At 30.6% G+C, this 15,583-nt stretch overlaps 1 protein-coding gene across 1 annotated transcript in view; it reads left to right on the plus strand.

Moving 5' to 3' along the window:
- Positions 1-245: 245 nt before the first annotated feature.
- Positions 246-15,583, plus strand: part of LOC114331577 (integrin alpha-V) — a 145,622-nt gene continuing 130,284 nt past the window's right edge. Inside the window, exon 1 of the mRNA XM_050651436.1 lies at positions 246-523. Coding sequence (XP_050507393.1) covers positions 342-523 — 182 coding nt within the window. The 5' untranslated portion in view covers positions 246-341. The remainder of the gene's footprint in view (positions 524-15,583) is intronic.

The following is a 15,583-nucleotide window of genomic DNA, read 5'->3' on the forward strand; positions in this document are numbered from 1 at the left end:
CATGTGCATTGAAATCACCTTCTATTATAACTTTCTCCTCTGTTAAATTATAACTTTCTCCTCTCCTTTATTGTTCTTAAATAAACGTTTTTATTATTATTAAAGCAGCCATGTAATTATAATTATTTATTTTTTATGAAACGCCTCTACGCCTCTGTAGTTATCGTACGAAGAAAGAGTGACTAAATAAACAAAGAACGGTTTTCCTGTATTATTAATAAAATCAAATAAAACAATTTTTCTTATCGGTTTCCTCCGAGTCTAGCGCTACATTGATGGGATACACCCGCAGTTGACAGAGTAGATATTTTTAGCGTCTGTGATAAAACTTTTTATATAAAATGATGGTCTTTAATAGACTATATTTTTTGACAATTTTAAGTTTAATTTTCGGTGAATGTTTTGTAAGTGCAATCAATTTTGATATTAAAAATGTAGTGAATATTAACTTAAATCCAAATGACAGAGTTGAAGGATCGTATTTTGGATATTCTTTGCTGTTGCAAAAAGGATCTAGACCATTGTAAGTAATGTTTCGATTGAAATTATTATAAGTTCTACCAAAATATATAACAAAACCTATCGATATCATCTTGAAAGTTTTTGCCAGATGATAAGGTGAAGAATTAAAATTTACCTTTCACACCTTTGTCCCACATATTGTAGCTATTGGTTCAAATCTATTTTCATTACTAACAGAGTTGCTTATTCCTTAGGAATTTTAATTTCATGAAAAAGCCAACCATGACACTTTAGTTTTTGACGCGGGATAGACTTCAGTAAATTTTCGACAGAAACAAAATCATCTTTTGGTAATGCCAATTTCCTCTTTTTTTTTCTCGTTTTACACGACTCTTCGTAAGTGTAGCTGATATTTAATATAAGCTATTTTTTTCTTCACTTATTTTGTTACCCATGACGATTTTCATTAGGGACTCACTTTAGTATATTTTCGATAAAAACTTTCTCTTTTCTTTCGTTTAGACGATTTTTCATAACTTCGGTTAAAGTTTAATATAAAGTATTTCCTTCTTCACTCTCGTAAAGTTGGTCTCAGATCGTGGATAGTGACTACCAGAAGACTGACATTGTTCTGAATCAAAATAATTCTCTGGATCATTCGACCGGTATCTTTTCGTTCGACTTCTGAGTTTGTACAATTTTTCTTCCAAATTCAGCCAAAAATTTGCCTGTAGTAGGACGTTCCATTCTAAAAAGAGTATTATTGCAGTCACTGAAGGTTTTCACCTCCGATTTCGTTGAACCTCCATCGATTTTCATGAAAATTGGTGAGTAGTTAGAGGATATCTCAAGGAACAAAGGTGACATGGTGCCAACTTGCGCTTTTACCTTGGGGGTGGGTGCCAGCCCTTCTCGAGGGTGAAAATTATTTTATTAAGTATAACCCCATAATTCGATAGAGGGACAAATTTCAAGCAAAACTTGTTATATAAAGTTATTAACATAAATCAATACTTTTTGAGTTATTAAAGATCAAAGATTTTATTTTTTCGTAAAAAATGCATGTTTTAAAGTTGTTTTTCACGTATGACTTAAAAACTATTAGCTTTTACAAAAAAGTTATTCTTACCAAAATTGAAGAAAATAAAAAATTGAATACACTATTCACTCAAAGTACTAAACTAATGTTAATTCAAAGTGAGTTATGGGTCATTGAATGTATATTTTTTTCGATGAGTACTTAAATCTAAGTATTCAAGCTTAAATAACGGGAAAACGATACATTTTATAAAATATACCTGTCAAACACTTATCAAAGTACTTTAGAATACCTAACAAATGAGCTCCAGAAGAAGTTAATAGCATCAAAATTAAGCAAGTTATGATGAAACTAAGAGAACCCTTTCGAATTTTTTAGGAAAAAGTGAAAAATAAAACATACGCCATTTCAACAAAAATTAAAATTTATAGTAATCCTTACAAAAGTGTATTCGTATTAGCATATGTAATGATTTTAACAATTTTCACCGGTTTAGAATGCGTATTTTTGAAAAAAGATATGATTTTAAAAAATCAGAATTTTTAAAATTATCGTCATTTTCATTTTCTTTTGATAATAACTATAAAAATACTCAATATACGTAAAAAATGGCAAATATCCAAATTTTAGTTTTTTCTATATCAAATATTATACCCCTTTTACCATTTCTGTAAGGTGCAAAATAACCGAGATAGAAACGTTTAATGCTTAAATTTTGCTGCGAGAACCATGTAACCGTGGCTATTTAATCTTTGATTTTTAAAAAAGTAAGCGGTTTAAAAGATTAAATTTACCGCGTTTTATTAGCCTTTGGAATTACCTTTCAGACCGTTTTTAGGCGAACCTGATATCTTAAAAATTAACGCAGTTATTAAAAATAAACAATAACATTTTTTGGAAAAATTTTTAAAAGATAAAGTTTGAAATAGTTTTGGAGCATAAATTTTAATGCTATTAACTTGTTCGGTATCTCATTTGATAGATACTTCTAAGTTCTTTAACAAATGTTTAATAAGTTTATGTTATAAAGTGCATCATTTTCCCGTAATTTAAGCTTGAATACTTAGATTTGGGTACTCGCCGAGAAAAATATGCATTCAATCACCTATAACTCCTTTTACTCAATACTAAAAGGTCTTTTTAGTAAAAAGTTTATTTACTTCAATTTTGGTAATAATAACGTTTTTGTAAAAACTTATAGTTTTTGAGTTATCTATGAAAAATCGGTTAAAAACATGCATTTTTCTTACGAAAAATTAAAATTTTTGATCTTTAATAACTCAAAAAGTTTTGATTTATTTTAATAACTTTATATAACAAATGTTGCTTAGAATTTGTCCCCCTATCTAAATATGGGGTTATTTTTAAAAAAATAATTTTCACCCCGAGAAGGGGTGGCATCAACCCCCCAGGGTAAAAGCGCAAGTTGACACTATGTCACCTTTGTTTCTTGAGATATCCTCTAAACACTCACCAATTTTCATGCAAATCGATGGAGGTTGAACGAAATCGGAGGTAATAGCTCATATCCACCTTCAGTGACTCCACTATATGGAAACTTCTAAATTAGCAATAATGAGTTAATCTACAAAATTCAATATTAGAGTTATCAACATTATTTTTTCATATTTTACACTAAAGTTATACATATTTCGGTTTCCCGGAAAATTAAAATAATATGAAATAGTTATTTTTCTACGGCCGTGCTAAAAGAGCCACTTTCACGCACGCATTTCGTTTCCGAAAGTTGCACTTTCCCGCACGGCGTGCGTGAAAGTAATTTTTTCCGCACGGCGTGCGGGAAAGTAAAATACCTTGTAATTATAACATATTATAATACATGCATTATAACATATTATAATACATGCAATAAACTAATATTTAGATATTATTTACCAATTTATTTTAAATGTATCTTATTGTGTTCATGTTTTAATGAAATTAGCGCGATTATTTCATTCATAGGAGATTCTGACCAATAAAAAGCTACAGAAATGAAAATTAAGGGGATAATTTTTGATAATATCCCGTCGTCGAGTATATTATGTCAGATGCCCTTCGTTGCTATGAAAAAATACATTCAGTGACATTAATAACAATTAATGTTTTAAAAGTTATAAAAGTGATGACTTTCAACCGTCAAATATTTATAACAACTGTGTCTTTAATTGTACTAATTTGTACTTACATAAATAAATTACAATAAAATTTTTGTTTTGAACAGTTTTATTCATGAAATAATCGCAACAAATTGCACTCGATCTCTAAAATTATTATCGAATTTTTGCCCTCGTGACACTCTAACATAATTTCACTCCCCTTCGGGTCGTGAAATTAAAACTGTCAAAGTGTCACCCGGGAAAAATTCGATAATTTTAGAGCTCTTGTGCAATTACTACTGATAATTCGATAAAATAAAATTATTTTGACATACTATTTAAAAGTCAGATCAGTAGACAATTAAAATGGTTTTGAATCGTCGTCATGGAAACCAATATAGTCTTCGTGGTAACCCATTATATTGAAAGTTTGGTTTTGACAACCTTGTCAAAGAATTAATTTGTTATTTTTACTTCTAAATAAAAATTGATATAACTCTATTTTTTGTGGCTTTTCTCCAAACGTACGGCCCTAGAAAGAAAATTGTTCCTACCTCATGCGGAAAGTGTCTTCCCGGCACTCGACTGCTTGCCCGAACTCCGCTATCGCGTCGTTCGGGTCAACGGCAGTCTCGTGCGTGAAAATATCACTTTCCTCACTAGTTAGGAAAATAACTATTTACTAACAAGTGCAGAAAGTCATACTTTTCCGCACGCGACTGCAGTTTGCCGAACGACGCGAAGCACGAGTTCGGCAAGCAGTCGAGCGCGAAAAAGAGACTTTCTGCAAGAGTTAGGAACAATATTTTCTCTACGAGTCTTTAAAAAATGACCAAATCTTAATCAATTACTTTAATTAATATGAAAATACATACACAAATTAATTCTTTGACAAGGTTGTCAAAACCAAACTTTTAATATAATTAGTTAACATAACGACGATCTTGGTTTCCATGACGATGATTCAAAACGACTGTTATTGTCTACCGATTAGACTTTCGAATATTATGTCAAAATAATTTTATTTCATCGAATTGTCCCGTTAATTTCATTAAAACAGGAACACAATAAGATACATTTGAAATAAAATAGTAAATAATATCTAAATATTAGTTTATTGCATGTGTTATTATTTTTTTAAGGCCATATTAAAATATCTAAACGCGTGCGGAAAAGTAAAACGCGTGCGGAAAAGTAAAACTTTCTAAGCTAAAACGCGTGCGCAAAAGTAGACATTTTTGCACGCTCGTAGAAATAGTATATTGTGCAACAAGTGCAGAAAGGTACTAATTTCTCACGAGTTTGAAAAGTTGCGGTACGAGCGCAAGCGAGTGCCGCAATTCAAACGAGTGAGAAATTACCTTTCTGCACGTCTTACACACTATACTTTTTCTACAAGCACAGTTTTCCCTAAAAATAAAAATCACAATTTCCAAACGAAGATTAATTATAATAGGTACCTATGTGATAAATTTTAAACTGTATTTAATTAATACTAATCAATTTAAATTCCTTATACCCAAATAAATTGCACAGAAATCAGTTAAAAAATTAATGCACTGCCTTAATTTGTTTAAATTTAAACTATTTTAAAAAATTATTAGGTACACATTATTGACGTTGTATTTATGCAGTCACGGATTTACACAAAACCTACTTCATTCGACGTCTCTTGCAGATGTTGCTAAATCCTTATTGGTTATTTGATAATTATAAAATGTTTAATAAGAATAAAATTGTAAAATAAAACAGTTGTAACATCCATAATTTAGTTTCTATGCTATAGTTAAATATAATAATTGTCTTATAGGTTATATATTTGTCTAAAGTTTAACCACGGATGTAAACAGAATATAACGTTACTCAGAAAGAGGTAGTCAACTGTGCAGAAAAGAACTTTGCGGCACCGAAACGTCACTTTTCTGCACACTAATGTCAAATATCTTATACTGTGAGTAAATATTAAGTTTGCTAACATAAAACTGTGTAGAAAAGTGCATTTTGTAAAGTGGTTGTAGAAAATAGTATATTGTGGAACAAGTGCAGAAAGATACTAACTTCTCACGAGTTTGAAAAGTTACGGTACGAGCGCAAGCGAGTGCCGCAATCAAACGAGTGAGAAATTACCTTTCTGCACGTGTTTCACACTATACTTTTTCTACAAGCACAGTTTTTCCTAAAAATAAAAATCACAATTTCCAAACGACGATTAATTATAATAGGTACCTATGTGATAAATTTTAAACTGTATTTAATTAATACCTACTAATCAATTTAAATTCCTTATACCTAAATAAATTGCACAGAAATCAGTTAAAAAATTAATGCACTGCCTTAATTTGTTTAAATTTAAACAATTATTACACATTATTGACATTATATTTATGCAGTCACGGATTTACACAAAACCTACTTCATTCGACGTCTCTTGCACAGGTTGCTAAATCCTTATTGGTTATTTGATAATTATAAAATGTTTAATAAGAATAAAATTGTAAAATAAAACAGTTGTAACATCCATAATTTAGTTTCTATGCTATAGTTAAATATAATAATTGTCTTATAGGTTATATATTTGTCTAAAGTTTAACCACGGATGTAAACAGAATATAACGTTACTCAGAATGCGGTAGTCCACGGATGTAAACAGAATATAACGTTACTCAGAATGAGGTAGTCAACTGTGCAGAAAAGAACTTTGCGGCACAGAAACGTCACTTTGCGGCACAGAAACGTCACTTTTCTGCACACTAATGTCAAATATCTTATACTGTTAGAAAATATCAAATTTGCTAACATAAAACCGTGCAGAAAAGTGCACTTTGAATAGTGGTTGTAGAAAAAAGTAATTTAAGTGTTTAGGTTACGAAATACACACCGAATACTCACATAAATATTTTATATTTTATTCTGGCTTGTGGTTAAATTTATTTCGTATTAAAATATTTTATTCTACTACTTTTGAAAACTAAAATGGGTTAACTCGTTATTGACAATAATTGAGGTTTCCACTATTTACTGTTTGTAGATATAGAAATATGTAAAAAGTTAGATGGAGAAACAATTAATTATGTAAGGTATGATGATGACCCTGTGATTCTAGCAAGTAGCATGGAGGAACTGAGTTGCCTAATTACTAAGATACAGAAAACAAGTGCACAATACAGACTCCAACTAAACATCTCAAAAACAAAATGGATGTTAGTAAGCAAAACACAATAACGACCAAGACAACTGATATTAGACAATCAAAATATTGAACACGTGGATTTGTACATCTACTTATAAGTTATGAACAACAGTTAATTCAAGTTACGAGCGGGCGAAGGAAATACGTATTTTTTATTATTAGTGGCATGCACATTATAGTCCAGGGCCCATCTATTTTGAGATGGACGTTGAGAGGTGACTCAAATTTTTTTGCAGAAATTGCTTGAAAATAACTCAAATAATAATATTAGAGTTATCCCCCCTCTCAAAAAAGTCAAATGTTCAAAGGGTTTAGCAAAAAATTCATTTTTTCAAAATGTTACAGGACTGAAAATAAAGCAGATAGCAAGTTGAATTTTTTTTGAGTATAGAAATGTACTATACCTTCCATTTGCAATTTGCAAAATTAAAATCGATTAACTACCACGGCGTCAGGAATTTTTTTAATAAACATTAATTATTGGTGCTACGCTCAGGACAGCGGTGTTCGATTCACACAAGTTGATTTCCACCAAAATTTCTTCCAATCTTTATCTAATATATTATTTTCTTACTCTATATTTTGTTGTATTTTAATTCCACAAAAATCAAACTAATTTTATTATTGTTTGTGAAATATTGTTTAAACAATTGCATATGTTTAAAAATAATAAACTTTTATTCTCTAAGTTAAAATATATGAACAAAGAAAGTTTTTGCTAAAAAAAGTGTTATTTCAAAAGATAGAGTATGTGTTTTTATTTTGCAATAAACAAATTTATTTGTTTATATCGAAATGTAATAAAAATTAAAATGTATCAATCATTATCAAAGGTCATTGGAATACCCAATCAGAGCAAACTATCCGATGTCCTGCGCGCAGCACCAATAATAATTAATGTTTACTTAAAAAAATTCCTGACGCCGTGGTAGTTAATCGATTTTAATTTTGCGAATTGCAAATGAAAGGTACAGTACACCTAAATATGAAAAAAAAAATTTCAACTTGCTATCTGCTTTATTTTCAGTCCTGTAACATTTTGAAAAAATGATTTTTTTTTGCGAAAGCTGGATTGCAAAATTTATTTTGCAAAATCTATTAAACCGATCTTAATGAAATTTACAGTGTTGTTTTAATGTATCATAAAGTTTTTCTGGGTGAAATATGAAGGTCCTAAGTGTTGTAGAAATGGTTTAAAAACGTAAAATGCGAATACTTGTTTTTGTATTGTTTTTTCGCAACTATTGCTATTTTGCAACACGGGTGACTGTTTTTTACATTTTTAACCAATTTTATATTATAGAAAATTTAATTACGCAACTTTTATGTCAATACAACTTTTCCCGAAAATGAATACTTTTAAATTTATAATCAAAAACCGAAGAAAAAAATCGAATTTTTCCTTCATTTTTTGACATTTTGATTATTTAAACAATGTTCCGGACCTTTTTGAGAGGGAGGATAACTCTATTATTATTATTTGAGTTATTTTCAAGCAATTTCTGCAAAAAAATTTGAGTCACCTCTCAACGTCCAAATGTACTAACATTTTTACAGATGCGCCCTGGTCTATTAGTGATTCAGACAGTTACGCCAGGAAATACGTATAAGAATAGAAAAACAAGGAACGTCGTTCTCTAGCATGAAGCAAATTTTCACCTCTAACAGATACACCCTACCTCTTAAAATTAGACTTCTGAAATGTTATTTATATTCCAGGCTTTATTATATGGAATTGAGGTATGAACAATGACCAATACCTTAATGACAAATAGGGATGGCGGTTTTTGACAAAATACCGGTTTTCGGTTATACCGGTTTTTTGCTTACGGTTTAACCTGGCGGTTATAACCGGCCAAAAAAACCGGTTTTTATAAAAACCGGTTTTCGGTTTTTTAATCGAATAGGTTACGGTTCCAAAGTTACATTTACAATACACTTCAGTTTGGGATACTCCATTCGACTTGATATCAATATGATCAAAATTAGTACTATCGAAAAAAAATGTAGGGGAACATGGGTAACAATGAGAAACTTTTTTTTGGAGCTTAGTATTTTAAAAACTAAGGCAAATAATATTTATTTTTTGAGTGTTTCACGATGGTATAAGTATTTCCAAATAATTTTGAATAGAATATAATGCAAAAAATGATAAATAATGAAAATACAACAAATATGCTATCAAAATGTCATTTGTCTCATTGTTACCCATACCGGAGGTACAATGAGACACTATTTGAAAAGTGGAATTTTTTATGCAAAACCATTAGGAAAGTACTGAAACACTACATCAAATGTTTAATTATTTATTTTAAAACACCAGCATGAGCGAAAACTAATAATAATATAAGAAAAACGTAGATAAACATTCATTTTACTGAATATTAGAACTGAACAAAACGTGATCCAACAATAATAAAAAAAACAAAAACATTAATTTTTCTGCCTTTCAGAAATAAACAAACTAAACCTTATTGTAATATAAGTAAAACATAAACATTAATTTTACTGAATATTTAAATTGAACTTAATTTCAAATGAATAAAAAGCGTTTTGTCGTTTTGTTATGCCATAGTTAATAGGACATGACAAAATCCATTTTTATGTCTTTTTGGCAGCGTTCTAAGCCAAACTAAATGGCTTAAAGACTTTTAAATCCAGAGGTTGGAACTTGTTCGTTGAATGCGGAGGAAAAGTTATAATAGTAACTCAATTCTCTTGCCAATGTCTAAAACTTCTAAGTTATTTTCCTTAGCTACTCTTTTGATGCTGGATCCAGCATCTACAGCTGTACGCAATTGTTCCTTTGTCGAATTTCCTAGGAGGATTTCGCGGCATTTTTTTTTTCAAAAAAAAGACCAAAAAAATTTATTTAAAATTAAGATATAAAATAATCTACATTATGGGGTACAACGCGACATGTCTCATTGTTACCCAACAAGCAATGTCTCATTGTTACCCAAACGACCTTTACAACAACAAAAATTAATTTCAACTTAACCTTTAATCGATTCAATAAAAAAATATCTCTAATTATCAAACAATAATGCCCTGCGTATTATCTATTCGCCAAAAACTGAGAGAAAACAGGTTTTTCGTTAAAAATTCAAAAATACCTATCTTTAACAAAAAAAGAATTGGTCAAATATTAACACTCACTGCCGGTCGGAACGAAACTAAACACGTGGGATGCCTACAAACAGAAACCTTGTGGTCCTTACATAAAAGCTAAAGCGCGCATGCCAAAATTTTGACGAAAAAGTCGCATACGTAGCCAGAAATACAGGTGTCTCATTGTTCCCCGTGTCTCATTGTTACCCATGTTCCCCTATTACTTTTAACACGTTTGTGTATTTGTAGAATAGGTATATTTTAACTCATTTAATACTTCCTGTATGAGTGTATCGTTTTGAAAACGTAGCGAAATTCATGGGACATTCGTATTCGTAATCAGTAATTCAGTAATCAGATCAGATTCGTAATCAGTAATCAGATATTCATAGTCATAGAGCATTATTTTTGGTAATCAGAAAAAGTCATTCACCCACTTTCAATGTCAAGAATTAAGTGTGAAGAATAGATAATGTTTGCGTCTAATTCAACCAGATCACTTCTTATGTAAATGCTATGATTACAAATATATTTTCAAGGAAATATTATAATAAAACTTAATAATTATTTCTAGCTGATGGCTGATGTGAGATTGCACTTTCAGTTTGCTTCTGTATTTTATAAAATAAAATAAAATTTGAATTATGGTTTTATTTGGAATAATTACTTGAGATTAATAATTACGATTGGGATCAAAAGTAATAATTAACCTAATCCTAATCACCGTAAAAACCTAATAACCGGTTTTTACTTTAAAAAGAAAAAACCGGTTATAACCGGGACAAAAAACAACCGGTAAAACCGATTCTTCCGAAGTAAAAAAACCGGTTTTATCCAAGGAAAAATAGACAGCAGAAGGGGTCCAGAGAGGAGGAGACATTCGTGGCTTCAAAACTTGCGGCAATGGCTGGGATTGTTATCTGCCGAACTATTCAAATCTGCCGAAACAAAGACAGAACAGCCATGTTAATTCCCAAATTTTTGAACGGAGGCATATGAAGAAGATTGCTTATATCTTAACAAAAAATCTAAAGATGGCTCCACGGTTTACTTGGGGATTACCTCATTTTAGTTTATGATGAACTACATGAATGAGCTAACACAGAATGTGCTAACTATATTTTAAAAAATGTACTCATTATTGCATACGAATGAATACCATCCATTTGGAAGCAAGAAGCAATGTCCAAAAATTTTAAAATAGATCAATTTGATGAGTTCTCCATCCCTCACATATGGCTCTACAGGCTAAGTAAGGCACTGACTTGCCTCTTCTAGCATCTGCCTTAAGCAAGAATCCCTTTCTTTGGTTGTTCTAATCCAGTTCTCGATTCCCAATATCATTTTAACATTGGCTCTCACTTCGTCCATCCACCCCTTACTTGATCTTTATGCTAGCTGTCGTCCCATTATAGTTCCATTAAGCTGTCTACTAGGTGATCTAATGTTACCTGTTATTATATATTGTATATTGGTATCCAATATAATAAATATATTTTTGAATTTGAGTTTTATATTAGCAACGAAACAGTGTATGTTATGCATATTTTTTGATTACGCTATCTGAAAGTAAACAATTGATAACAAATTTTATTTATAAATCCACATTAGATCTCTGCTTCTCTGTGAGTCATGGTGGGATTTTTATGTATTGATCACTACAAACTAAAATCAGTTTAAAAGATATTTATCATGTTGTAATGACGTAAAAAGAGTTGTGTGCTTCACTTTTTTATCTTCTTGTTAAACAACCAAAAGGTTTATTAATATCTGACCTTTAAGGGGTAGGCGCAAAATCTTAGTCCAATGCTATTTAAATGCATTTGCTTTTTCGAATCCGGACAAAAATAATAAATATTTTTTAAAACTTGAAACCCAGAATGAAAGATTACTTTATTACCGAGGTAGTCCAAGTAATGAAGCTTAAAATAGGAAAAAACCTCGAAATTTTTACAGAATGGATTAATTTGCTTGAAAATTTGATAATAAGTAGTAGATAGTCCAAGGATCAAAATCTATATCATGCCAAAAGGCATTTTTACCATGGGGTGGTTGCCACCCCATCTCGGGGTGCAAATTTTTTCTTATATTTTAATCAGAAAAGTTGGTAAAACGGTTCATGCTAAGCAAAAAATGTTCCGTATATTTTTTTTGATAAAATTGATAGTTTTCGATTTATTCGCTATCGAAAGTATTAGTTTTATATCAAAAAAATCAATGTTTTTAATAAGTTTTCTGCTAATAACTCCAAAAGTTTTCGTTTTATCAAAACAACTTTACTTAACAAAAATGTACCTTTTGAAAAAATAAACAAAACCGGTTTTTTTTATTTTCTTTAAGACTAATAGTAATCGAGCTATACTGTATTATATGCTCTTCTTCGTCAAATGCTAAATATTGTAGTTTCAAAGTCAAAAGACGGGAAATCTATGCATTTTTCTAGGACAACTTGTTCAAACTAAGCTAAAGTATTTAAAAATATCTATCTCGAGACAAAAAATTTCTAGCTCAAAAATTAAGTGACTTATTATGAAAAAAATATCAGTCCCTATTTTTTTTTCAGCGAAAAAGTGATCGCAAGCAACCCCCTAATCACCACCCTAATTAAAATTAGTCATTGACCTTAGAATGATTAGTTTAAAAAAATGAGTTAAAATGAATAACAAATTTTTGTAGTTTGAAAAAAAAAGGACTTTTCTTCAGAATATCAAGATTAGCATCAGAGATACGAAAAAATATTTAAATATGAAATTAAAACTTATTTAATTCCCAAGAATCTGGCTTAAAAATTTTTTTTCTACGGCAAAAATTGAGTGAGCTATTGACAATTAAAATTTGTAATAACATGCAAAAACCACCTTTACCAACCCTTTCAAAGTCACTTCTTTTTGCGACTGAGGATTTTAAAAAGATTTTACACTAACAGTCTTATAGACCTTGTAAAAGCCTACAAAATTATTTTTTAACAAACTCCCTAAGATAAAAAATAAAAAAGTTACGGTTAAAAAATCAATATATTTTTTTGAAAAAAAAAAAAGGAGAAATCCAATTGGAAGCATAATAATGTAAGTTAGCGCTGTTTTTAGTCATTGGCCTTATTCATTCTTTTTTACTTATGTATTCTTAATAGATTCTAGAAGTTTGGCTGGCTTAGAATGATTAGTTTTTAAAGAACTGAAGTTAAAAACGAATATCGAATTTTTGTAGTTTGGTAAAAAAAGGCTATTTTTGCAGAATAGAAAGATAAGCATCAGAGATAGGAAAAAATGTTTAAATATAAAATTGTAGGTTATTTAATTTCCAAGAACATGGTTTGAAAACATTTTTGTTACGGCAAAAATTAAGTGAATCGTAAATGATTAAGTATATCGAAAAACATTGATTTTTTCTATACAAAACTAACACTTTCGATAGCGAATAAATCGAAAACTGTTAATTTTATCAAAAAAATGTATAGGACATTTTTTGCTTCGAATGAATGTTTTTATTAACTTAATAATAATAATAGTCTCCCGTTTTATACCGCACGCGGCTTTGGGAGTATAGCAGGGTAGTCTGCTATATCTAGGGCCTACGGTATACAAAGGAAGGTAACAGGGCCAGTGCTACGCTTCAACCGCCTATTATTACCCCTGGTTTTACCCAAGGTACTCATTTTATTCAGGCTGAGTCGACCTGGGGCCTATAGACATTTAAAAATGTCTAGTTGTTCTTGCCGGCGGTAGGATTTGAACTCCGGACCACCGGCATGCGAGGCAAGCACACTACCACCTGCGCTACGCCGGCCCTTTATTAACTTTTATGGTCAAAATATATTAAAAAATTTCCACCCCCATGGTAAAAGCGCCTTTCAGAATCATATAGATTTTGATCATTGGACTATCCACTACTTATTCTCAAATTTTCAAGCAAGTCGATATATTCTGTAAAAATTGCGAGGTGAAAAGCTTCGGTTCCTGGCCTAAGGGCCGAAAGTCCCTTAGAATAAACAAAATGTTTCTTTTGAATGAAATATTTGAAATTAAAAATCACTTTAGATTTTCTTTCTTTTTACCCCTGTAACTTATTAAAATAAACATAAAAATTTTCAGGGACTTTCGGCTCTCGTTAATAATGTGCGTAATCTTTCATTATTTCATTTCATAAAAAAAAATGAATAGGCATATTTAAATGGGCGTGCTACACTCTTAAAAGTTTGTCTCTTTATGTCAAAAATTTGAAAAAAAAACGAATAACTCAAAAAATAGGAAAGTTTGACCCATGGTACCTTATAATACCAAAGTTGTTTTTCATTTCCGGTATAACCGCGCCATATTTGTTACGCAAGTACGTAAAGCGGCTTAAAATTAACCAGATATTCTTAAAAATTTTAAATTCTATTTCAAAAGTCTTTTAGTGTTCTGAATTAGAATTTATATTATGGCTCATTTTTTTCTTTTAAGTAACACACTTCCTTAGTCAGTAACTTACCGCATCCCACTTATCGAGGCTACACGCTTCACTAGCAAAACGCCGCTAACATTTTATCATTTCATATTTTCAGATAAATATGTATTTTTATATTATTTATTTATGTATATGATAAACAAATACATGTTTCTAAACTAAAGGAAATATTAAGTATACATACCTAGATATTATACAGTTATAACACAATGCTAACTTATAGCACCTACTAAAGTTATAGATGCAAATATACAAATATGTATACAATATACATCGAAAGAAAAAAATAATGAAAAATATTAACTTGGTTAAACCGTCAAAATATAAAACAATGTTGCAACAAAAAAGCAAGATAAAGTTCAATTGATGGCTGCGAAAGTTGATTAACATCCTCATTGGTGATATTCTGAACCTGGATACTTCTTCTGCAATACTCTCCACTTAGTTGCTATATATTTCTACATGATTTACTATTTCTGCTTCATCAGCATCACTATAATCAAATAAATCATCAACTAACTGGTCTAAAGTACAGTTCGGAATAGAATCAGATAGACATCTCAGTCGCTGTGCTCTTTCTCATATGGATCATACGACTTTATTTTAAAGTATGTATGTATGTATCGGTTTTAGAACGTCTTTCGACATTATCCGATGCCTAACTTCCACGTCCTTCTATCATCCCATTGGCCATCTCTAAGATGGCCAATGGGATTACCTCATTGTTTGTACTCATTGCTTTGGTTACCCCTTCTTTCCATGTCTTTTTGCTTCTTCCTCGTTTTTTGCGGTTTGGTGGTACCCACTGCATGATCTTATTTTAAATTATACACTAAAATAAAGTGAAATTAAGTAAAAGATTTATGTTATGGCCTGGGCCTGCAGAAGCTTCTTGAAGGTAGTGAGGTTCACGTTACTTCCAGGGCTTATCAGTAACATGCCACCGGCCATTGAAATAGCAAATTATATTTAGAAAACACAATCCCGTTAAAAAAAATGATTTTACTCAGTAATAATATTATAACATGCCCAAGAAATGTAAAAAATATGGAAAACCTCCACTTTACATCCTCCGTAACTCCGGAACCGTTGATTTTAGAACAATTATGTATAGGATCTTTTTCGTTTTAAATCCAAAGTAAAATGTCTGGCTAATTGGCTGGGCCAAGGCCATCAAATTCACTCAAAAAAAAAAAAAATCCAAAGTAAAATATTTTTCCGCAAATCGCCAGGAAA

The sequence above is a fragment of the Diabrotica virgifera genome, chromosome 5, assembly GCF_917563875.1.
Source record: "Diabrotica virgifera virgifera chromosome 5, PGI_DIABVI_V3a".
In the NCBI taxonomy this organism is placed as follows: domain Eukaryota; kingdom Metazoa; phylum Arthropoda; class Insecta; order Coleoptera; family Chrysomelidae; genus Diabrotica; species Diabrotica virgifera.